The sequence below is a fragment of the Patiria miniata genome, unplaced genomic scaffold (genome assembly GCF_015706575.1).
Source record: "Patiria miniata isolate m_02_andy unplaced genomic scaffold, ASM1570657v1 HiC_scaffold_20, whole genome shotgun sequence".
Classification (NCBI taxonomy): domain Eukaryota; kingdom Metazoa; phylum Echinodermata; class Asteroidea; order Valvatida; family Asterinidae; genus Patiria; species Patiria miniata.
The window spans coordinates 5,543,829-5,570,369 of NW_024037059.1; the positions used below are offsets into that span (position 1 = coordinate 5,543,829).

Here is a 26,541-nt window from a genome sequence, read left to right on the forward strand (position 1 = left end):
TTGCAACATTTACTTGAACATTTTCACTAGTGTACACAAACATGGTAGTTCTAGAAGTACAAGAAGTTGTGACCTTCATAATATTTTCTGCCAAAAAACCACTGGACTTCAATGAGTATTATTTCTCTAAAGTAGACAATTTGGCCTGTTGACCCCGACCCCTTAGGCCTATTTCATATATTCTGAATAAAAACTCCTGCATGATTGCGCTGGTTCCCACACTAACAAGTGTTCTGTGAATGTACATGTATGGGCATATACAACAGTGTTTGTACATGTGCATTGCACTGCACAAAAAGAGATTATGACGTACATGTCAATCTATTGTTGGCCTTTTGTGATGCACTCATGCATAGATAATCACTCGCACAGCGGTGTGACCCAATCGACCAAACACTTTCAAAATCAAACCGAGTATCCGTGATGAGCACACTTTTCTATAATCGCTCGCTGATATTTCGCAAATTTATCATAATTACTTAGAAATACTTCATATAATTCTCGTCTTCGATCACGATTTAATAACCAAACGAGGAGTATTCTTGTAGTGGAATAGAAACGCATCTGCCCGTGGGAAGATTTCACCATTGAGCACGGAAAATCTCTTCGGAGACAGCGCGCAACAGGCGATGAGCATGGGTACGCTGCGGAGTTCACCCTCTATCGTCGTTTTATATCTGATGGTTTGTTTTACGTTGGCAAGAGTACAGGATGTTGCATCGCAGGAGCAAGGTGAGATTGATAGCCCAATATCATGTTTACACCAATTAAAGACAACATCATTTGATGTGTTAGGAGAAATTTATAATTTTAAGCATCGGATACTCCAGGATTGGTCATTTTACAAATGACCACCTTCTAAATAACACTGAACTTTCAATACCGAAGAGGGTAACTGTTTCATCTCTCTTCTATTTTTAGTCTCCCTTTTTCCCTTGGGAAACAAATTAATTAATTTTGCTATAAATGGAAAATTTAACATTCCATGGTTTACATTCCGCAAACAAATTGACAACCACTTTGTACCCATAGTTACTAGTTGTTACAACATGGAACATTTCTATACTTAAACTGAAAATTTGACTTTCCGATAAATTCGAGTCTTAGAAACCATGAACACAGTGAAAATTGATTTGATACTTGGCAATTGAATCATTTCTGGTGACTTTGATTTGAAACATTGAAAATGGTGAAGCTGCCAAGAGAAGGATGGGGATTTGATGTTTACATTTTCTATGTTATCCCCAAATGATTTTCTCAATAATATTAGTTAGAAATTCGATATGAAAACTTTTCTTCTGTTGTTTCCAAATTATCAGTTAGAAATCAGATATAAAAACTTTTATGTTTTTTTTTCCATTCCAAATTGTACTAGATTGATAGTTTTTACTGATTAAATATAAGTTTTAGAAGTTAGTCTCGTATCTGGATGAAAGTCCTATTACGCAGCGATAAAACCGGAAGTCGGTACATGCTTGAATTTAAACCACGCACAAGCAACATATTTGACATTTCTCTGCTATTGATATGAGATATGAATATAATATTGATATAACATCGTCATCAACACTATAGCATGAATATCTCTTCAACTATTTCCCCCGCAGTGAACTAGTTAGACCCCGGGTATGTCGGCATACTTTCATTTTACGAACATGTACCACCATCTTTTGTTCGGTGTGAAAAGGAGAAAGGGATGGGAGCTGTATGACTAATGCTGACTTATTGATTACGTAGGGGGTTTCACATGTTTGCTTGTACCAGGATACGCCTTGCCCTATTCAGTCAAGCGGTCCTGCGTTAAAATAACATTCCAGTACACATGCACACATGCGCATCATTTCATATGGCTATCGGCCACGCTGGTTGAGATGAAAATATTAAGCAAATGCCTGCTGATGAGCCACTCTAAAGTTCCGGAAAAAAATTGTCTGCAATTATTAATATTTTTAGATCCTGCCCGTAACGCGGCTAAAAAAAGGGTTATCATTTCAATCTCAACTCAGTATTAACTTTTGATCTCAAATCAAGAACTTTCCTTTATGATTATTTATTTATTTATGTTTTCAATGAAAACCAGTTATTTTGGCAGTTAACAAAATTGACATGGAGGTTTCTGATAAATATCAAACACAAACCTAAGTCAAGTAATGATTACATCTCACTAGGGCATTGATGTGAATTCATGACATATAATAAGTGGGCTTTTATTGTACAAAATATAATTAATACCCCAAAATAAATATGTTGCCATCTTTAAAATGGCGTATTAAAATTTCAACTCGTTTACAACGTCAAATATAAAAGTAATTTAAAATACCTTTGGTTTCAAAATGCGCAATTACAATCTGTTTTATTTGTCGACCTTCAATTGGGATTTAGTATTCCAGGGATGTTGTATTTGTTTTCAAATATTGTCTCTTTAGAATTAACGCCAGACCCGACAGGCTTGTATTGATTTTGTTTGCATTGGGTATTGTTTGGACTTGTGGATAAACGGGAACGCCCATGCGGGCGGACGACAGCATTGACCTGCACAGGCAATACGTGTCGTGATTTGGACAAACCATTGAGAGATGAGTTTTCACCACATCATTAATCAGCAAACATGAGCGAAATCGGAGATATGGGAAAAGGACTTTTGAAATATTAAAAAATGGACAAGCACAGTTAAAAAAAAAATAATTAAGCCAAATTTAAATTAAAGTTGCTATTTTGAAGTCGATAATACGAATGTTTTGGATTTAAACTTAACCATCGATTTTCGTAAAAAGTGTGGCGTGACATGAGTTCAAATGACAGTCAAGTTAACCGGAAAATTAACAACACAACAGCAATGACAGTTTACAAAAATGGTTTACATGTAGAAAAGCCTAAGCGACATTGAACTTTCAAATAATTGCTAAGCTAAAAGGATGCATAATATAATGCTGTATAGATGCATTTGTGTGGATGTTTATCGATCAATTAATAATGACATTGAAGCCCCATGGCCAATCATCATATATTTAAATAATACCATCGATTGTTGTTTTTCCTTTGAACACAGTCATAACTGATACCTAAAGAATTGCATTTGTATACTATGTAAAGCAAGTTGACACCATAATCATTCACGCAATAAGAAATCATCAGAAATTCTTTAGAAATTCAAAGGTTTATTTGGCCATTCGCGCACAATCAACTCGGCACAAACCAACAGCCAGTCTGCGATATTTTTAAAACTTTTTCTTTTATACTGTCATTCAAAAGTTTGATTAAACTCACATTTTGTTGATCGTGCGACTGACTTCAGTATAGGGCCTATATCACATTATTCGTTGAAAAAGAAAACATCTCCTTGATCAATTTAGGCCCTTTTCTTATTCTTGAATAGGATATTTGACCCATCCAGTGTGTTTGGGTTTTACCAAGGAATAATCCGAAAGAATGAAGTATATAAATAAAATCTATAGTTCCCTTCCAATCAAAAGATATGAGCACAGACCAAGGCCCTTTGGGGTCATCTTTCATTGATAGATTGCAATTTACTGAAAATCAATGCTCCGTACTCAAAACCAAAAGTCCTCATGACTGCCTAAACTTTTGGACTCACAATCAAACCCTTTGGTATTTTACACGACCATTATCCTCGAAATTCCTCTTAACCAGTACCCTAAAGCAATAATCAGTTTGTCCCTATTCAGAAGAAAGTGTGGTTTCCTGCATGCCAACGGCTCTTTCGATTATATTGAATAAGGCATATTATTGCTATTATATTGGTACTTTTGCAGCCGTGGGGGTGGCTTGTCCCATGGACAAGATCACAACCTCATACAAAATACTACTGTATCTGTGGCAAAAATATCCATGTCATCGGTAATGGTACATAGTCACTGAAGATTGACCCAGTGTTTTTGTGGCTTATAAAATGTCAACAACAACAATATGGGGATTGCAACGACCCTTTGTGACTTCTCAGAGGGGAACAGCCCTGCGTGCGGCCATTTATAACAGAAGTGAGTGGGCGTAGCCACAACTAGACTATGTGCGCGCATGTCCAACGGCCATATCACTACTCAAAATAACTCCTACCAACAAGAAACTAAACTTCCTATCCAGTAGATTTATGGCTCCAGCCCACCCACTGACAGGCCTGAAATTTATAGCGTTTTCAGCTTGTGATTTCATCCTCTTTTTGAGTTTTTAATGTTCAATCAAACAAAGTTAAATGCCATCAAAACCGAGTGCTTAAACTTTCAAATCATCTTAAAAAATAGAAATTTACCACGTAATAAATCAAGTGTAGTCTCTCAAAATGCTAAAAAAGAAATGATCTTTAACATAAGTACATGAATAACGTCCAATCTAGTAACTAAAAATCAAGCTACCACAAGAAGTTATTTCATTAAAACTAAGTGAAATGCTTAATTATTCTTATAAACGGACACTAGAAAAGAGCCCACATATTATTAATGAATATATCAAGTAGGCCCCTAATCATGAAAAGTAAAACATCAATCAAGCTGAAATATGAGAAACTTTTAAAAAAAATCTGAAGAACAGCAATATTAGAACGTTCCAACCATATCGGAGTAGTGCGAATTATGTTCGATCCATTACGGTTTACTCGAGTTAGAGATCCTTAGGATTTTAATAAGAGACTGAGCCTAGACTGATCCTCTTGTATTGCCGACCATAATTAACCTTGTTCAAACCTTGGTAAATAATTACTGCACCAGATTTTGTAATTTGGGAGTATGACTTCGCTTTTGGAACCGTAAGGGTGCACACCGGTAAATCGATCCGCCAAGCTTATGAATAAAAGTTATACCTCAAAATATTCTATATTAGAGAGTTCTGAGCGCCGTAAAATTGGGGAATTGAAGAGATATGGTAGTGAACCTCTGGCCCGGACTTGGGGCTTCCAATTCTGAGCATTTTGGATGCTATTGGGCTCGAAAGTGGCGCTATTTTGCCATGTTGTGGAGGGATCGTTTTTCAAGATGGCTACTTTTCCGCTTTGGGGAAAATAGGGGTCGTCTTCTTTGGGTGAAAATATCTCGAAAAGTCAATGGTCAAGCCACCAAAAATTGAAAAGAAAACGAAAGATGACATGTTGATTATCATTTTTCTGTGCAGCTTGAATACCTGTGAGAGTTTGGAGTATTTTTAAAAGAATTTTGAAGTATGGGCATTTAGCACTAGTGTCTATGGGAGTATATTTGCAGGTATGCATCCGTAAGAATTCTCTCCAGAGAAGTGTGCTGGCGAAGCTTAGCGGTACCGTTATGCCGCTCGCACGACGCACTTGTCATGATTATTATATTGAACGAGTGGCGGGAGTACGCGTGGATTTGTCAAAACTCTGATTTGTACGCTTGGGATATGTCAGTGTCGCACCCGACATAAACGTAAGGGTGCTGTTGTTTTTTGGGACGATATTTGTCACGATAGTTTTGAAAAGAAGGGTCTTGTAGATGAGCATAATTGTCGTGCGGTGGTCTTTTATAAATTATATGCTAATTAATTTGAGCCATCGAGATAACAGCTGCGCAAACAATATAAATGGCGGCATCTAGGGGGCCTACATCATGTAGAACTGCTTTATTTTCATAAATATATTTATGGTGCTATACAAAAAGAGGTCCGTGAATCCATTGTCAGAATTGTGAATCCACTGTCTCATTTGAATTGAAGACGATGTTTTACGTAATTGTATGTTCCTTAAAATATTTGTAAACACTTATTAAATTACAATTTTTGCTTGAACGATGTTGACAAGATCTACAGGATCTATGCAATGACAAATTAAGTCGTCATTGTCAAAAAGGCTTTTACGGCAGATCATGACATCGAGTTAGTATGCCAACTCTGCTTTACTGAGAACTATAGTGTTGAATTAAATAATTTAGTGAAACTGTTGATGGAACAATGTAGCAACCACATGCATGGTGTACATTTTTATGTTACAGTTTTAAGTTGAAACCCTGCAGTTTGAGGTAAATCGTTTCATTTTAAGAAACTACATTTCTATCTGTGTAATAACTTTAAATTTTTGGTGTGATTGTGTAAGCACATGCAGGCTTATAAAGGAAAAACCCAGAAATTTACATCAAAAAAGACAAACACACAATCTTGTGAATATTTTTCTCTTTTTCAGATCTTTTCTTTCCCTATGGCTCATCAGTGGGGGATAAAGAGTTGCCCATTGAGGACGACACTGGCATAGAGCTAGAGTTACCAGCGACAATTAGCTACTTTCCTTTCTTCGATCAGAATCACAGATCGTTATATGTGAGTATACTCCTTAGAAGCTCATTATTTTCCATTATTAACTTTTGCAATTAAGTTTGTGCAGTTAACTTGTACTTGTATTTGAACCACAAACCCCAGTAAGATCAAAGGATATTATAATGATCAAATTGAAACATTCAAAAGAGAAAGCCCATGAAACGGGCTGTACATTACAGGTATCCTTTTTTATTAGGTGGGGGAGGGTGATTTCTTGTTTCAGTTTTAACATTGCTTGGGAGCTAGTACTTTATTGTGATACAACAATTCTGAAGTTAAAAATAAGCAGACTACTATTGGTTAAAACTCAGCAAGGACCCGACTTGCACCTGCTCTTTAGTGTAATTCTTAATGTACCATATTATATATTTGGCTTGAAATGGCCTAATTTTAAGTAAATGAGATATTGAAATGTACCAACAAATGTATCACAAAGTCCACAGACAAATTAGGATCTGAACCTTTAGCCCACTAAACTCTGGAGGACATGCCAGTACAAACATGGCACTGCAAGTTTGAAAGGATTGTATTTGCAAGGTCATATTTATAGACGTGAAAAGGAAATGCTTTAATTTTTGTTGCACTTTCACTCTTGAATTAATGGAACTACCTTGGTTGCTTGGAAACCTTACCAAAACTTATCACAATAGTGCAATAATTGGCTATTGAAATGGATTGCAACCATTGTTGTTGTTTTTATTTTTTAATAATTTTGTTAGTTAAACTTCTGCATTTTCTATTAAAACAAGGTTAAGGAACATATGGTTTCTGATAGTGTCGGTGAAGAATTTGTCATTTTGGATACTAAAACAATGGACTTGTTGAAAAAAAGCAAGATTCAGTGCACTAGAGTCCTATTTAAAGGAGGTACTTAGGGGTTCTCATTTTCTGGAAAGTGGGCACACAGTCAGATTGGTCAGACTATTTCAAACTTAACAAAGTTAACTTTTCCTCCAATTGCGAATTGGGGATGTTTATAGTTTCCTCTAGTCTGTTATTGATTCCAGCTCTAACTCTAGATGTCAGCTAAAATTAAGGAGAATCTCTGTCAAAATGTGCTTGTTAAGAATCCAAGGAACTCTAGTTTAGTTTTCATTCCAGTGATTTCTCTTTCCCAGGTCAACACAAATGGTGTCGTCTCCTTTCTACAAAATGTGGTCCAGTACACACCGGAGAGTTTCCCCCTGGGTAACGACCGGCGAATCATCGCCCCGTACTGGGCTGACGTGGACGTGACCAACGGAGGTCACGTCTGGTACCGGCAGACCACCAATGACACAGACCTCTTGAAGCGGGCCACCGACGAAGTGGCCCGCGTCTTTGCTGTGGATTTCAGGTTCGAACCATTCGTGGCCGAGTGGTTGCTGATCGTCACTTGGGACAAGGTTGCCTTCTACAATTCGCGTACTGGCAGGGTAAATGTAAGTGATCAGTACGAACATTATCTTGAGCAGCTAGTTCTTGACCAGAGCCTAACCTCAGCTCAGCTCACTGATGTCTTGAGTTGCGGGAAGGTTTCTGTGACATTTTCTTCATATGTTGAAATCTTTTGCAACATTCTTTATAGGACTCTGAACCATCAATGTCAAATAAAAAGACTAATAATGCAATATCCATTGCCGTTTAATGTGTTACATGAATTAACAAACAAGGGGCATATTTTGGCTCCATCATTTGCCAACTAAAACCCAAAATCTCAATGCAATTCAATCAAGAGAGTTTAATGTGTCTTTTTTTTGCAGAGAGAGAACACCTTCCAAGCCATCTTGATCACAGACAGCGTCTACTCCTTTACAATCTTCAACTATGGGGAGCTTCAGTGGACCACGGGCTCGGCAAGTTTTGGGGATAAGGAGACTGGTCTGGGAGGAGACGATGACCGAGCCGTCCCAGCGCAGGTAATAGACGCGGGTCTTATGCCAAGACAAGGGTACAGAAACATCTCAATAGCTGCGTACTTTAATTTACTCTTCTAATATAAGAACTTTTAACAGGGGCTTAGAAAACAAGAAAGATTTCAAGAGCACCACAGAAAAATCTCTACGAGTGGTGAAAGAAGATGGTTCATAGAAGAAACTCTTAGGATTGTTACTATCGCATCATGTTCCAGAAAGACAACAATTGCTGTGTTGAGGTTTTAAAACTATCCACAAAGTATTTCAAGGAAATATACTTGTCAGTATCCTAACTACACAACATTACGGTGAAATAATTATCTTGCTCATAATCCACTTAATACTGTTCCAGCATCAGTGCAAAAATTAAAATCTTGTAAACTAACTCTGTTTTATCTACATTTATGTTATCTAGGTTGGTTTCAACGCAGGTGATGGCCTGAATTTCTACTCTGTTCCAAACTCGCAAACTGATGACATTCTGAAAATCAACACTACCACAAATATACGGAAACCAGGCAGGTGGATGTTCAGAATTGATGGCAAGGAAATTGAAGCTGCAGGCTGTCAGAATGATCTTGACGGTAGGTGGACTGGAAGACGCATGCTTCCTTCCTCTTTTAACTCCATATTTCTAATGGCATTGATCTGACATCAGGGACCCAATGCAGGGATTTCAGCAATAGGAACCTTGAAAACTGGCTCAATTTTTTCATGAATGTGGCTGAAGAGACTTAATTGTCAGGGCAATATCATTCAGGACATACTTAAATGTATACTTTGTCAAATATGAGATTACACCCCTTTAAGACTCAATTCAGAGTGTGTACATAAAATCCACCACTCATCCTTGATGCCATAAAATAATTCAACAGACGTTCCCTTTTCAATTCTCATTCCTACAGGAAATTTGCGAATATCCCCTGCCCAGGTCATCATGCTTGGGGGTGACGTCCTATCCATATCCGGGCCGTGTTTCGATGTGAGCAGCGATGTCTTCTGCCGAATCCAAGGCTATGAAATCCAAGCCAGCTATGACTTTACCAAAGACCCGTTCACTGTCAGGTGTGCCACCCCCTTGTTCATGGCTCTGGGAGAGTCACCTGTGTATTTGTCCAAGGATGGGGGCCAGACTTACAACTACACTGGATACATTACTGTTGGTAAGTACTCTTAGAAAAGAGAATGGTATTGACGTGTAATTCCTTTTGAAAATCCTTCGGATGTGTTGACTTGAATCTCATCATCCTTGGAAACAAAGTGAGTCTGAAATCACACTGATTGAGCGTAATCAACTTCATCATAGTTACACCAAATGCCTTGATTCTGTCTGAGATTGACTGATTTTATTGATCAGATTAACACACAAACAAGGTATGTACCCATAATTGACCAATGTTGTACAAATTAAGACCATTCTGAGCCACTGACAAAGATGTTGCAATTTTCCTCTGTCAAATCCAGTTGGAATGGACAGGGCACCTCCACGAGTCGTCCCCTCCCAAGACAACGACGTGCTACGAGTCAGCTGGGAGAAAGACGGCTACCCCTTCACCAACTCCCTCAGTGAAGACGACGTGCATGTGGACGTGTTTCTCTACTCCTACACAGAGGATCCAAATACAAATGAAGTCCGGCTGAAACCAGTTCTGAAGATTGCTGACAACCGTAAACTGTCCAACGGGTTTGATTCTCTGATCAGGCCACAGCTGGCAGAGCCAATTGATGTTGGGATTTACCGTGTGGTTGAGCATGGAGCAGTTGACATCTCCCAGCCGGGAATAAGGTGAACTGAAACTTCATGACTGTCGTTTGTGGCTTTCCTGTAGGCCTGATTGATCCATTTTGTTGCACTTTGTGTATTACGGAAGATTTCCTGAAAAGTTCAAGCTATTGAAATTTTTAATTATAGATGGAAAACTTGAGAGACAGAAGACTGCTGTCAGAAATTATGTCTCTGTATCAGTTTCAAACAAATGGTAGATAAGTAAAGCGGAATAACACCTAAAATGGACAGTAACCAAAGAAAATCTGGAGTTTTCAAATATCCCACTGAAAGACTGATCATAAACGAACACGTATGTGTGATTTCCTTATTTTTCTTAGTGTGGTTATGGGTGTTCCGGGCACAGACCCCTCCCAGGCCCCAATTCCATCCATGTGGAGCATGCCCTTCAACGCCAACCCCGCCGATGATCAGGCCGACTCAAACCAATGGTGTCGCTCCTGGGGCAGCGCAGAAACACCACTAGACCTGAGTGGGGACAACCTGCCGGCGTGTCCCTGTACTCTCCGTCAGGCCCAGGCTGATGTCGGGGCCTTTGAGCCATACCCATGGTGCAATCAGGGAGCAAGTGGAGATGAGAAATGCCCGTACAGGACAAGCGTGGTGCATTGTGTCCGGGCAAGGAGGGGGAGGTATGAACATCTTGTCATTTTGTCTTTTTCTTTATTATATTTCGGCAGTGCACTTTTATTGCTTTAGAAGCAATTTTGTTGTCCTTTGATCTTAGGTCATAGTACATTTGCTATGCTTTGTTTGTAACTCAGAAGTACAAAGTGTTTTACATTCATAGTTTCCCTTCACAGAGGACAATGTAATTTTACACAGTTCAAGTTTGTATAGTAAAGGGAGTTAATGTAACACAAATTCAAGACTTAGGCTATCCTTTGACTGTTAATGTACAAAACAAAATGTTCATGTTTAATGGGGGAATAATATTTCTGAGATAACTTTTAGAGGTCGTCACTGATTAATATTCCTTTCTTCAACAATTTTAGTGATCAAGGCAGAGGCCAGCTCTGTTGCTATGACAACACCGAGAACATTGTCCTACTGGAGGATAATTATGAAGGAGGTTCCTCCCAGAGCCACTTCAATGGCGGACACGCTCCTGCAGGCTATCCGGGCAATGTTCCATATTTGTCAAATTTTCTTGGGGACAGAGTGCCATGGGAGCAGTGTTGTCCACGCACAGGTTATAATCCCTCATCCTGTGATATTTACCGCAATAAGAGGCCCTCTAGTGACTGCAAGAACTACTTGCCGCCCAAACCAGGTGAGTGTCAATGTCCATGTAGGTAGTGTGACAATTATGGACTGCTGAACGACTCAGGATGTTAGACCGTCCAAATGAAGAATATGCATGTATGCATACAAGTTTTATTTAATTATCTATTGCTTACAATATTTAATGTCTGCCTTTCGCAGCTGCTGTGTTTGGCGAGCCACATTTTATCACCTTCGATGGTACAAAGTACATCTTCAACGGCTATGGTGAATTCACATTGGTCTCAGCTCCAGGCGCCAACCTCACTATGCAGGGTCGAATGGCTCAGTTAATAGAAAATGGTAAGCTGAAAGAATTTAGGTTAAATCTCTATGATTGGTTTTGCAGAATCTAACATGTGATTATTGGGGGTTTTTTTGTGCTCATAATTTAATTGCCAAAGCCAGGGTTGAACAGAATGTATGTGATATAGGTCTGTCATTGTTGATTGTTAACAGTTCTTTTGACTCCTGATCCTTTTGACAGTTCAAGCAACGGGTCTGACTGTAGCCACCATGCGAGTGGGTGATTCAGACACAATACAAGTTGAGATCACTGACAGACGAAAGTTGGACGTGTGGGTTCGCAGGGAGGCCCGAGGCGCATGGCAACGGCTGGGGTTTGAGCAGAGTGGTTGGTGGACAGCTAGACCAAGAGGTGAGGCGATGGGATATAAATAGATACTCTGAAAACATTCCATGTGTGCACCTCAGAATTTAGGTAGTGTTTTCCATCCAAAAAGAAACTACCTCAACAATATATTGTCCACCTTTTTTTTGGAGAAGTACCTTAAAATGCTATAAATAGATACTCTGAAAACATTCCATGTGTGCATCTCAGAAATTAGGTAGTGTTTTCCATCCAAAAAGAAACTACCTCAACAACATATTGTCCACTTTTTTTTGGAGAAGTACCTTAAAATGCAGAATTTAGGGTGTACTTGTTTTTTCTTCCCGAATAATGTGTCATTTGCTGAAGCTTTAATCTGATCACTGATTACAGGTGCAATTGTTGAGTTGATTGGTGCCGAAGAGAGCCAAGGTGTGCGGGTGATATTTGACCAAGGTACTGCATTTGAAGCCAAGGCACCAGCTGGTGCTTCTGCAATGGCTGTCAAGATCCTGGCTGCACCTGCACTACAAGGTGGCACAACGGGCCTGCTAGGAAATTGGAACAGCGACCCCAGTGATGACCTGAAGGCACCGAATGGGGCGATATTCTCTGTGGATTCACTGGCAAATCTTCATGACTTCTTCGGTGTAAAATGTAAGAGCAATGTAAAAGCAAAACCTGTTTTGCCTCAGAAATAGTTCTTGATTGCATATGTGCATCACGTATGACCTAAGCAGATCCTACTGTGTTTTAATCTTCTAACGGAAGAGACTCATTGCAATTTCTAAGTTTTTTTTTAATCATTGCGTGCTCATTGCGTGAGCACATCGTTTGCATTAATAGTGCTTGATTTAAAAAGTCAAATGAGAGGATGTCTTTAAAGATAAACAAAAGTAACTTTTTGTGTGTGTTTGTTCGAAGGGTACATATCCCGAAGTGACAGCTTGTTTCGCTATGACATCAGTGTCAATGTCAGCACCATCAACCGGCCAAACTTCCAAGCTGTATACACGCTTGACTCCACGCTCACAGAAGAGCAGCTGAACAGTGTGTGTGGAGACAGTGAGGTGTGTCGGTACGACTACCAGAAGACCTCATCACCTGAGATGGGGACTGGAGCAGAAGATGCAGAGGAGGATTATGAGGGGACTAGCAATGACACCACACCAGGTAAGAGCGATATTCCTTGGAGAGAATTGTGCTTTGCAGGTCTCTACTATGTGTCTTCATGTGAGCAAAATGTTTTAAACTGCCACTTAGCTAGTTCACAAGCAGACTATTTCTCCCTCTTTCATCATTCTGCTTTGGACATTTTTAACAAATTGATTCCTGTGTGTTCTTCATGACAAGAGGTTGCCATCTCATTGTGGAAACTATGAACATAGGTATTAGGTAGATTGTAGAATGAACATGCCAAGTCTCATGTCCACATGGAGAATGTTACCGGACTCATTTATCAAGCTTTCAGATATTTCGGGCAAAACCTTTTACGCCTTTCCTTTTTTATGCAGCGTTGAGGTATAGTTTGTCAAGTCTCATGTCAATAGGGAGAATGTTGGCAGATATAATTTATCCAGCTTTCAGATTGCTGTTAAAACCTTTTGACGACTTTCCTTTTCTTATGCAGTGGTAAGCTGTGGTTTCCTTGAAGCACCGCAAGGTGGTAGCAAGAGCGGCACAGTGTATCTAAGTGGTTCCACTTTGGAATTCTCCTGTATCGAGGGGTATGAAAGGACAGGATCAGCCTCAAGACAATGTGTCCAAGGAGTGTGGCAGGGAAATGTCACTGTGTGCAGTAAGTATGACTGTCGAGAATTTGGAGTTGTGGAGTATGTTGCATAAATTACTGCTGAGTTTCAGCTTGCCAACTGACATTACTCTCCCTTAAATTCAGACATGTTGAATACTCATTATGGAAAGTTAGAATTACCAGTGTACAAACGTAGTACTGTATAACTCAGTCGAAAATGTGAAGGATACAGACTTACAGCCATCACACAAAATGTTTTCCGAATGTTTTTTTTACCAAACTAAAACTCTTATCCTCTGGCTACTAAGACAATTTTTGAGCTGATTTGCTCCATAAGTTTTGCCCCAGACACCATGTCTTGGACCAAACATTTAAAATTTAAAGTTAAGGCTGCCGATCGTAACTTTTATGACAGTTTTAAAGAATTATAAAGAGGGAAATTTAAACTTTTCTTCCCATCATCTTTTAGCTCCACCCCAGGCATCCATGAGGGATCTTATGTTGATCATCATCATTGCAGCGGTGCTGGGAGGAATCCTCCTCCTTGCACTCTGCTTCCTTTGCGTCATCTGCTGCTTCAGGAGGAAGAAGAGGAATGACAAGGATCATGCTGACCATGAACTCCGGTAAGAAATATGTCTTACAAGGAAAGGTTTATGACTCTTATTACAACGTTACAAGATTTTTGTTTCATGTCCAGTGTTTGATAACCATCCACCCAATGTAGCCTTTTCATTATATGAAAGGAAATGCAAAATACTGAGAAGCTAATCAAATACAAATGCTCAATATCAGAATCTCAGAAGCAGGTAGATTAATGTTATGCTTGGTTTCCACAGGACAATATCGACTATTGAAGGCATCGAAAATGGTGCTCTAGTGACCACGCCCTTGGCAAACGACCGCACCCCTTCATCCAACTCCTCCATCATTGACGATCCCAATTATGAGCACACCCTTCCAAGAAACAACCACCACGACACAGCTTTCCCATTCGCAGACACGGGTTATATGGACATGAGAGGGAGTAATGGGGAAGCCCCACGCCGTCCTGCCCGGGACAGACAGCTTGCCAGACCCGTGGATGGTCCTGACTACCGAGGCTCGGCTATCGCCAGCAGGGGTCCTGGCTACCGGTCAGCCGAGGAGGCAGTCGCTGGGCCCAGTCATGCTGGCCCCTCTACCGCCACAGCACGGCATGTACCCTCCCTGTCAAAACAGCCCAAGACCAGGGCAGAGGAGAATGCTTATGATGACCCGCTCGAAGCGAGGCAGAAGATGGAAAAGGCTAAAAACATGAAGGGGTCAATCTTTAAAGATCCAAAGTAAGTCTACAAAGGAAGCTCTAGTACATTGAAGATCATTGAGACACTGACTGAATCCATCCTGATGGAAAGATGTGATCTGACATACAAACAGCAATATTTGAAGGCGCAACTATTTCTTTCTTAGCAGCATAAATTTTGCAATTTTTTTAAAGTTTAAAAATACATTATAATCAGAAGGCATTTTTATGTCAGAACCCAAATGATTTTTATGTTTTTCTTCACTCTAAATCCTACAGCACTTCACATTATGATTCTGATGACAGCAGTGATGACGAAATAGCGAGAATCAAACGTAAGCAGTTTATTTGTATTTGCCTAACTACCATAAGTCCCAACAAACTTCGGAATCCTCAATGAAGTAAAACAAAAATACAATAAGAGTAAACATGATATAACATCACTGGTGCAATATATATCTACTAAACAATTTGAGCAAAGTAAAGGGCTTCCGCAGTCAAATTTTAAAATCAAAGACATTGCTTGTTTGTTCCTAGTAAAAGTTGCATATCCACGGTTTTTAACTGGGAAAATTAAATACAGTTATTGTAAAAATTGCACTTTAGTCCCTAAATGTCATCTTTCTATATCAACAAAAAAAACAAGGTAAAAATGTTAGATCGGCTGAAGAATTCTACATTTGTATTGTTCAACGTTCATCTTTTAGACTTCAAAACTAGTTTTTACAAACACGTGAACTCGTTTTACTCCAACAGGAAAGATACGTCAGGAGGTGGAACAGGAGGAGGAGGACGACAGATAGTAGTTTTCCGGAGTATGTAAACTTTCACACACTCAAAGCGGTGTTTTGTTTGTCAGGGAAAGGTAATTCAGGCCACTTTACCCCAGAAGTTTGAAGGAAGGGACTCATATTTGGCATGTTCAGCTACTTTATTGATTGTATTATAACCATGCATTCATATCCCCAAAACATCTTGATACCTATTGTACAATCAAACAGCAAACAAGAAAGAACTGTGTTTTGTCTTTGCAATTTTGCAATACTTAGCATTTATTACTGTTGTTATATACTTACAAGGCCAATTTTACAGAGCTGCTGAGTAAAACAATATGTTGTTTTGCAACTGTTAGTGCCAAAGATCATTCACAAGCAATATGTATCGACATTTTGTAAGACAATGACATTTTTAATGGTAACCTGTTTTTGCTCAGGAAATATTTTTGTGCTTTGCAAACTTTTTCACCTTATAGCTCAGCAGCTCTGTCTAATTGACCCCTGATCATGTATCGGGGGAAAACAATTAGACATATATATTCTGTCTTACCTTCATTTGATGTTGGTGTGCTTGCCTCTTCTCCGGTCGAGTGCTCCTTTTATCCAAAACAAAATCCTGAGATTTTTTTTCATGAGGATGTCACAGGGTTAGATGTTGAAATAGGTTTCTTCCAAGTCTGTGTCTGCTTTAAATCAGAAAAAAAAAACGTCATTAGGCTGAGATGATTAGTGGAAGTGTATTTCTACATATCTATTTTTATATGAGATTAAATTTTTCAAAAGTAAAAATTAGCTTGAAGATCCTCATAGCGCTTTTTAAAATCCGAAATTGATTCTTTGTTTTCACAGCTCTTCATAATATGTACATGTATTAGGTTATTTTTTGTATAAAAGTTTACTTCTTGTTTTGAAGGTTCTATTAAAATCATCAAGATATCTAACACCATCACTTCCTATGTTATTTCAAAGTATAGTCTCTACTTTAAAAGTATGTTTTGGTTGTTACAAGAATACTTTTACTGCTTGGTGGCGGTTGTAGTCGTCCGTATTAGGTGCATTTAAATGAGGGACTCTGCCAAATTTAATTTTGATTGCCGGAGTCTATTTCAACCATATTTAGGTTCCGGTTTCAAAAGTTGTAAAAATGGTATTAAATGGCATCTGTTCTCTTGAATACCTGTATCCGTTGCTAGCCAGTAAGATTAAGTTTAGTAATCAATTTTGATCCACTGCGCAAGATTTCTGGGCATGTAAATGATATACCACGTAAATATTATTCTGTTCTAACAAATATCTATGCAAATTTATGCAATTGATAAGTGAATGTTAAGGGGGAAAAAGGCGTATTTGTTTGAATATTAATTGAGGATGGTTATTAATTCGTTGTTACCTTTTACTTGCATTAAATCTGATTAACTATCGTGTAACTTGCAATGACTGAGGGAAATTGTATCCACTTTAACAGTTCCTGCAGCAGGCATAAGGCCACCATATGATGTAGGTCTAAAATCTTTTAACTGTTTCAGATAAAAATGTGAAATAACGATTGTAGCAAAATAGTACCAATTCCTGCTGGTCTGGAAATGTGCAGAAGGGTAGAGAAAATTACTTGAACATTTTTAATGCTATAATATAAGTAGACCTGCTTCTTTTGAATAAAGTGTAGTATCTACTAAGCTTAGTTGTGTATTACGTGAATTTAAATGATATTGAATTTGATTAACGCTTAGGAATATGATTGTTGGCGAAGAAACCTCTGTTTGAGCAAGTAGTTAGGAATAAGGAAACAAGATAGGTACTGAATCGTTTTCAGAAATTGGCAATTCATGTGAACTTTTAATGAAATGGTCTTCCGTTCCTTTGGCTGGCCCAGGAATGCAGCACTGATTTTATGATGTAAATAATTACTTCCAAATATTTTATCGCTTGTTTGTTCTATTTTTCCTCCGCTACGGGTTGAGTAGTACGCTTATATTCATACTATATTATAGCATCGAAATGAAATAATATAATAGACGTTTTGCTACTATGCTATCTCCTTCAATATTTTAAACAAACCTTTTACGTTTCGGGTGTCTCGGAGGATAATCTTTGTTGTTTTGATTCATTATCAATGCAAAAGGGTATCCAGGCGATATAAAATCATTGCCCTTTAACTGGGCCCCAACGAACAAGGTATATATAAAGTATAGAAATAAAGAAATAACAAAATCAAGCTGGCAGTATATTTTGTGCGTTTTTTTTATTTGAAAAAAAAATGCAGGTATGCAGTTTGACCTGTTTATTTGGTAGCTCATGCAACACATTTGTCTCGAATAAATTAATCCGAAGGATAAATGTAATCAGGGATTTTGGTTTTTCGAGTTACATAGTGTCTCACTTGATTGTCAAAATGCAGAGGGAACAAAATGCACCATTGTGTTGGATATATAATTGGGAGAAATATCAATGAATTACTTTAGTCACACACCCTCCTAATCCTACCCAGATGTTGGATATGAACACTGGTAGTTTTTTTATTCGTCCGTGAATTTATTTTTTTACAAAATATATTATTGTGAGCCCGTGAAGGCTGTATGCATTGCATGCTGGGGGTGTTTCACATTGTCTCTGTGCAGCAGTTCTCAATGCAAACGCACCATATGGTGCCTCGTCGAATACATAATCTATGTTTCAGACAGAATATTGTTAATGGTGTCACAGACCTGTCAGTAGATTCAAATACTGACTGAATTGTATAGGCTCGCGGGTCGGACTACTAAGCAATGTTTTGTTTCATTGTCCTAATTTATATGCGGGAAAAATCATCAATAGGACAATGAAGATTTCCATTGCCTTGATTGCTCCTGCATGCATGGCGAATATTGCTGGTTTTTCTTTTATGATTTTCATTCGAGAGCCCAGACGTAATTATCATAAAGGTCAATGATTGGATCATATGACACGCTGGCTTTGTCATAATCACACGCGCATAAAAATTCTGGGCTCTCATTGGTCTGTTCTGCGCTTATTCAAATTACTTTGCCGTCATTACGGGAGCAACAGACTGTGTCGCGAGCAGCAATCATCTCATGTCAACCAGGGTAGTCCAGATGCGAGATATACGGCGATTATTGAGGGAGGGAGTGACGTTTCAGTTCGGGCTGAATAGGAGATTGAAAACCGCGGGTCAGCGCCAAGCCACCGGAAACAATGGTAAGATTTTTGATCAAACTACAAAATTAATGTTACTTTCTAGTACTAGTTTTCAGCATTTTTTTATTACCATTATTTGTTCACACCATGATGTTGTGCTTCAAAAAATAGTAGCTGTTGAGCTGCACGTATACCATATTGCCGACAAATAATATTTGGTGTATGGTTTATGGTGTAGACCTATGCCAAGCCGCGTTTAAGCATATAAAGAACGCATTGTTTTTAACATTACAGAACCTGCTGTAGCTACACGGTTGTGTCCCGCATTTGTTGGTTGGTTGTTGGCAAAATAAGATGGTTGTCAGGGCTGAATAAAAATCTATCACCAGCGTTTCCAATGGATTGATTCCTTTTCAGAGCCTATTTTAATCCAAAATTTGACTGATTTTCAGGAATAGAGAGTTCCAATGAAATACACAATTCAAGTTTAAAATCACTAGGCCTACATGGTTTTTTTTTTTTATAAACTGCTTTTTGCAATGGGCCGAGGTTCTGTCACCTCATTCTCATCAATAAACATATATAGCAAGTGCATGGTCCTCATTTTGCTCTTGAACAAACTTTTTGTTTTCAGTCGTGTGTATTTTGGATGGGGAATTGTTTCAGACAGTTGACTTTTTCTTATTTTGTAGACGGAGTTCACGTTGAAGCAACAATATAACAACCCCTGTATGCATTCACAAAGTAAATACACTTTCCCATTATGTGACCGAAACATTGCTATATCGCTAGTTCGTACCTTCAGAAGTGTCTCAAATAATATGTGAAAACAATGCGTATCGACCTTAAATAAATTGTACGATTCGGAATATGATTTGCATGCAAGTGAAATATTCAAGTTCTCCGTGCTCAGTGGAGGGTGGTTGTTTATGGCAGGCAATCAAGTTTTATGAGCCGTATCCTGGATGCATCTACATATATGTATACACATGTATATGAGTTTCATAAATTATATCATATCTGAACATACAGCACAGATTATGAAGCTTATGGAAATAGATCATAATGACTGCTCATTGAGCAATAAGTGACCACAACAGCAGAAGCTTGATTGCAATTTGTATATTGTGTATTTATAATGAACAATGCAATTTTTGACTATGACAAAGTAGCACAAAACTTGCTCCGATTTCTGTTCCAGTCGTGGAATTTTTTTTTTTTTTAGGAAAATAAGAAGTGCGGGCAAATCGTTGAAGCGTAACTTTTTCACTTTGAAAAATTTCGTGTATATATTTTGTCGACACTTTACTAGCAGTAAAATAAGATAAAAACCATCAAGAAGCGTCATATCTAATGGTTTAAATTAGTTGTTTTTGGAAGTATTTCGCTCGAGTGCCTTTCTCCTGCAAAATTAAAGTTTTTCTCCAAAATTGTTTTTTCGTTTTAAATTTACAGGTTCCATCTTGACAGAATCTCTCAACGCAATCACAAGTTTTGACAAATTCGTATTTTTTGGGGGGCGTTTTCCCTTTCTAGGCTGACGCAGAGCAAGGTCTGGTGGGCGCCGATGCCAACGCTGAGGCGCCTACTTATGGGTCGGCCGACACCTCAGCCACGGAAAAGCCACCACCATTTGACGAAGTGCCAGGAGATGGTAAAATGTTTACACGATATCTGTTTTGTTCGTTTTTCAAAAGGTATCAACCAACCAACCAACAAACAAACAAACAACGAACATATAGACACGTTGATGAGAACGACGAAATCATTGTTCTGTGATGCATTTCAAATTAATTACCTGCAGTTCCGGGAATTAACCTGCATGGGTACGAGAAAAATTACATTACGATGTATACTTTTCCATATCAAAAATTCCAACGACCATGCATGCCACGGATACATATTTCACAATTTAAATGGATTTTGCATTGATTTTTCCAATTCTCCACACTACCCCTTGCACTATTTTTGCCCCAATTTCTATTTTTGACGAAAACAGATTTGGTTTACACTCAAAAGGGTCCAAAACTGACCCCCCCCCCCAAAAAAAAAAACCACCCGTTTGGCTTACCCGAGAAAGTCATATCAATTTTGCCTAGCATAAATAGTACGTGAACACGCAAACCGACTAAAAAAGCAATCCGAGACGATGAATATATACACGAAACTGAGTTCAGACAAAAATATTTACGACTAGTCTGCATATTTTAATCGTAATTCGAGCGGATGTTAAAACTGAATGCATGGTCAGAGTTGCATGTCCTCCAGATAAGGAATCGTGATTATTGGTGCATAGTTGCAAGGTAAAACATAATCATAATCAAAACGGCTTTGCGTGAGTCTTTGGTTTTTAATTCTCTATTTCGGTGGAATCGGAATTTAATTATTTTTTGAAGGAAAACTATAATGAAGCAGCATGATTACATGTCTGAATGATTAATGGTTATGTCGGCTGGCATGGGTAGTCAACCACGAACTATTGATAGAATAATTTTTAATTATATTCTGTGGGGAAAATGCAAAACACTTTAACGCTGTGCTAATTCATCATGAACGATAATGTTGTTTTTTATTAAATTGATTTGAAAAAGGCCTTGTTTTTGATGTTCTCCTTTTCTGTTAAATTCAGCTTCAGTTTTCAAATTCTGAATTTCGGACATCGTATTGTTAGGATCGAGATGGAATTCTCATGTTTAAAGGAAAACCTCGGTTTTAAAAGCTTCTCTTTAAAAAAAAACATTCTCTTTAAATAGGCCTACATGGAAAAATCTGAAGACTCTTATGTTTTTCAAATAGCGAAATCGCTTATATAAATAAACAAAAACAATCCTTTTGTCATATCGACAATTTCTTGTAATGCACATGTCCCTTAAAATGATACAGAATATTTTCAAGTGCACAAACCGTGCTTGCGTTGCATATTACCTCGTTATATACCTCCGCCATATACGCCTCCGCCAAGGAGGTTGACTTCATTGTCATTGGTTAGGTTGTTGGTTTGTTGGTTGGTCAAGTTGTTGTTTTTTTGTCTGTTAACAAGATTGCTCAAAAATTTATGGACGGATTTGCATTTAAAAAAATGTTAGGGCCGGATCCTTGTTACAAGTACAAATCGATTGGATTTTGTGATCCGAATCCGGACCTGGGTCTGGATCCAGGATTTTTTTTTTTAAAGGATGCTTCACCATTTATGCGAGTATATATTTCTTTTGGGTGTACTGACAATATGGCGGGGAATTCTTTAGCCTTGACGGAGGTTTGCGCTCTCTGAGTGCTTTCTAGTTTGGGAAATACAACACTTATGTGGTCTTTAATAATGCTGCCATGATGAAGCATTTTGAAATTGCTTTCCAATTATGCCAGCAGTGGAGTAATTTATCCCACAGATGCCGAGGCAGATAGACCATACAGCTCCCAGTAAAGCCAGACTATGAATCCAATGGCAGCATGTTTTCAATTAATTATTATCGGGGCAGAAGATGGAACAATAATTGTAAAATGATCCTCCTCAGTGATTTATGTATGAAGCGACGAGGAAATTGATATTTGCAAATTATTGTGAGGTCATAAATTCTGTTTTTCCCCCTTCATGTTTCGTCATGGTGGCGACCAAAATGCCGAGGCAGTGACTATCCAGTATTCATTATGAACATAATGAGGAAAACGCATGTACCACAGCAGACCGGCATGTAATGCTCATAAAGCGTTAAGTCGTTGGCATTGCAAGTGAAAGGCCTACCACATTGCATTTGCAAAAAACGCTACTTACCAAACAACATCATTTTGTAGTCAAAAAGCCTCAAAACTTCAGAAAGAGCCTGGTTTTAGCCATTGTTGCATCTCCAGTTTGCCTTAGCATGTAAACACGGAATACCAGCACGCCAAAGCTATTTCACTTGCATAGTATCGTTCATCCGGTTCGTTAGTAAAAACGTCATACACGCCCGCGCACCACTGATTACTAGCGCCCATTCGCTACAAACGCTAGAGCTGCGTTAACTTCCGGTTCCAATCGTGCAGAAAGTGCTGGAGGTGACGTCACACTAACGAACCGGATAATGAAGTTGAAAAGGCAGAAAACTTATGAGCCCATGGTATTCTGACCAATCACAGCCGTGGTTTATGTCCGACATGCGTGTACAAAAGTCCGACATGCGTGCACGCGCGTATGATGCGCGCGGCAGGAAAATGCAATGTGGCATTGGAGAGGAGCACGTGTTAATTTGCCCACGTGCGCAGTGGGAGGGGCTTACTGGATCGGTCCATTCTCGCCTCTCGTACGTCGCGTGAAACTTTAGAAAGAAAAGTGTTGGCGCATTCTGTGCAGGCGAGTAGAAAAGACGCATTGCGTCTTTTTTGTATCTCAGAAATCAAAGGGCGATAAATGTGAAACACCTGTCACAGGTGTTTGGGCAAAAAAAGCCTCAAAATGCTAGGGCCTATCCTATGACAGATTATAAAAGCAACGTGCATGTGCAGAAGACTATTTTATCTTAAGAGTCAACGTTCGGTTTATTTCATGGTATCCGCCCTCAATGCCCAGAAAAGTTTTGCTTTACCGAAGTTACACCAGTCCAATTGTCATGTAAAATGCTGTAATGCCATTGACACATGGTTTGCTATTAACACATGAGTGTTATTAACACGGCACATGAAATGCAATGCTTGCTACTGCCAAACATAGGCCAATTATAACTTTTTTAACATAAGGAGTTGAAGGGGGATGCTATAACGAGCACCAGGGTCCAAATCTACAAAATAGTTCTTCATTTGTTTACGTTTGGAAAAGATGGCTGTACATGATTCCACCTGCGGGGTCTATAGATTTACCTGCAAGAGTGTAGATTTTCGATGACCCGTACTCGGGTAATCTGCATTCAATCTTCTTTTCAGACTTTAAAATTTTTTTTTAGGCCTATTCCTTTGTTTTTGTTTATATTCAGGAAAAGTTGTACTTATTTATGTGGTCATGTTTACAGCCTGGGAGGGAGCAATTTCAATGCAGGATGCGCTGGCACATAGCTTTGTGAAAACAAGTTGAATGAATAACATCAAACTGTCTTCTTTGTACGATTCATTGTTTGTGTGTCTTTTCTCCAGAACCTCCATCTTATTCCTCCGTGATGCAGGAGCTGAAAGATGCCAAGAAGACTTCGAGTGGTACTCTGGATTTCATCACCAAGATACTGACGATACTCATCAACACAAGTGAGCAGCAAACCAAACCGATTCATTAAGCCACGCCCCATGATATCCTTTGACCAATCACTGCCATGCTTAAGTTCGACAAAAGTATTTTGCATACGACGCGCGCGTCTGGAGCATGCATTGGACAAGGGCACGTGTTGTTGCCCACGTGCGCAGTGGGCGGGGCGTAATGGACCCGTCTATTCCAAGGCACGCAGGAGGGTGTTTAGGGCCATAAACTCATTTGGGAAAGGTGTGTAACGGGGTGTTATATAAATAAATAAACTTTTTTAAAAAGGGTTTCGAAATAGATGCAAGTTTATTCAGTACAACTTTTACCACGTTAGTAACATCACTTTGAGACAGCTTGCGTTCAAAGTAACCAACGTGCTTGCCCCATTAAACTATCTTTATCTATCAACTTGTATTCAAAGACGTTCTTAAAGGTGCTCTCATTGATTTTCGTACACAAAGTTTTCACGGGAAAAGCTCGGGTTAACATGTACAGTGTATGTGCAGAACGAACTAACGCATTTTCTCTATGTTTATTCCAGTTGCATTTACGATCCTGATGGCAGTAATACTCATAGTTCCAATCGCAATGGTCGTCATGGGTACGTTTTACTCTTCAATAAAAATGGAAGTCCATGTATGCATGCACGATAATGGTACAGTTTACTTTATGATACGAGGGAACAATTTTACAGTGAGAATGGGGTGGGATGGCCGGGGTTAGTTTCAAAAGTCTTGGAGGGGAAACCCGAAAGGGGGGTGTTGCGAAATTCAACAACTTCAGTGATCCTATCTCCAATCCCTGATCGTACGTTTTGGAGTGTCTTGTGGTTAGAGGAGATGTTTCATTGTTCTACTATCGCAAAGAAAACTTGTGGGTTTCCATTCCAGCTTTGAGAAGAATATGTAAAGTTACTTCAGACAGAAAAAAAAGAAAACGATTTCAGACAGAAAAAAAAAGGAAACGATATAATTTTGAACTTACCGTCCCGCAACAGGTGCCGTGCACATCGACGACTGCCCCGTGCAGAGGCTGATCCCGATCTTCCTGATCGTCTCCGGCTCCGTCTACATCGTCAAGACCATCTTGGATCTGGCCGTGAGGTACCGGAGACGCAAGGAGGGCGGAGCGGCCGAGAGCTCCTACCTCAGGGAGAACTCCGTCAGCCGCCTGTTCGCTTGCATCTTGCTGGTCTTCTTCATCCTAGGTAAATGATTCAAGGACGACCAATTTTTGTAAAAGGATGCAAACGTGATGGGATATCAATTGTCGATATTTTAAAGAGTGAAGCATGGACCCACAAAATGTAGCTTGTTTCTTACCATGCTTTATAAACTTTGAGCCGATTGATTGAATGATGAGTTTAGAACAAGTCCTGCTTGTGAACAGACATGTTTTGTTTACTCAGGGTGCACAGGGCCACAAGCATTGAGCAAGGGGGAATTCGAACTGTTAACCTCTCATAAATTTTCATGAAATATCCGTTTGTTATACACACAGGTAATGTCTGGGTGTATGCCAACTTCCGTCCTGACGACGATCCCACCAGCCCCCGTTACTGCTACCCGCCTCTCTACTACTTCGCCTTCTGGATCATCACATTGGCGTACATCTTCTTCATCGTGAGCTGCTGCTGCGCTTGCTGCACTATCACCCTGCTGGGTATCAGTCTGGCCACATAGGCATACACTCCTTGCCAGAGTTGATTAGCCCGCAAGCAAAAGCGCAACAACCACAACTTGGTTTTATTTGTTTAATTCAAACGGAAGGTGCTTATATGAGCCCCTATTTCCTCGTATCATGCCATCTTACAACGATTTATTGATGGTACATGTATTTTATTGGATAAACGATACAGGCTATTGTGCTGCAACCCAAAAAGTTGGAGCTTTTAAGGCTGATTATTATTAGCACTTGCAATCTTTAAATGTTTTAAGTTTAGTTGTGGCTGTAGATACTGCTTTCTCTGTTATATTTTAATCGTTAAGTGTTTTGTTACCATGATTTAATTGTGGAGCTGCATAAACAGGACATACCATAAGCATGTACCGGTATATCAACCCAAGTAGGCATATACAGTATAATAAATATAATGTAAGTAAACATCGTTGTGGATGGGTCGTAGAATAGTAACAATTGTAATTAAAGGTGCTTGCTTGTTTGCTTGCTTAATTAAACCAATGTATTATTGTTCTAGTTCATTCTAAGTTTGTTGAGTAAAGCAATTGTCCTTGTTACCCGTTTGACGAGTAAAATCCATTTCTGCCTTTGGTAATATTAAGCAATGTTAGTGCGGGCAATGGCCATTCTGCATTCGGATATCATGAATAAATGGCTATTGCTAAACATAGGATGTTTCCAATTTATTAGGAATAATTAATAATGAAGTTATGTTCACACTTCGCAGTGGTTTATTTTTGAGAGACGATTGCAAAAATTCAGTACACGAGAGATAATAACGATCAATGCGTTAATCTGTATCTGTATCTGTATCACTCTCTGTACAAACACCTGGTAAGGTTGTCATCGTACGTGGAACCAGTGAATAAAAACGCTGACGGAGGC

At 39.0% G+C, this 26,541-nt stretch overlaps 2 protein-coding genes across 2 annotated transcripts; both read left to right on the forward strand.

Moving 5' to 3' along the window:
* Positions 1 to 360: 360 nt before the first annotated feature.
* On the forward strand, positions 361 to 16,972 carry LOC119727179 (sushi domain-containing protein 2-like). Its single transcript, XM_038199041.1, has 18 exons — positions 361 to 732; positions 6,143 to 6,276; positions 7,392 to 7,694; positions 8,016 to 8,171; positions 8,584 to 8,752; positions 9,074 to 9,331; positions 9,633 to 9,954; positions 10,275 to 10,586; positions 10,950 to 11,227; positions 11,380 to 11,520; positions 11,705 to 11,875; positions 12,221 to 12,484; positions 12,752 to 13,000; positions 13,458 to 13,625; positions 14,050 to 14,206; positions 14,420 to 14,905; positions 15,145 to 15,200; positions 15,622 to 16,972. Exons 1-18 carry the CDS (start codon positions 630 to 632, stop codon positions 15,666 to 15,668), a joined length of 3,774 nt encoding a protein of 1,257 aa, XP_038054969.1. The 5' UTR covers positions 361 to 629; the 3' UTR covers positions 15,669 to 16,972.
* Positions 16,973 to 18,697: 1,725 nt separating this feature from the next.
* On the forward strand, positions 18,698 to 26,540 carry LOC119728387 (transmembrane protein 272-like). Its single transcript, XM_038200605.1, has 6 exons — positions 18,698 to 18,836; positions 20,313 to 20,430; positions 23,877 to 23,984; positions 24,518 to 24,577; positions 24,974 to 25,183; positions 25,477 to 26,540. The coding sequence occupies exons 1-6, from the start codon at positions 18,834 to 18,836 to the stop codon at positions 25,656 to 25,658; spliced, it is 681 nt and encodes a 226-aa protein (XP_038056533.1). The 5' UTR covers positions 18,698 to 18,833; the 3' UTR covers positions 25,659 to 26,540.
* Position 26,541: the final 1 nt, after the last annotated feature.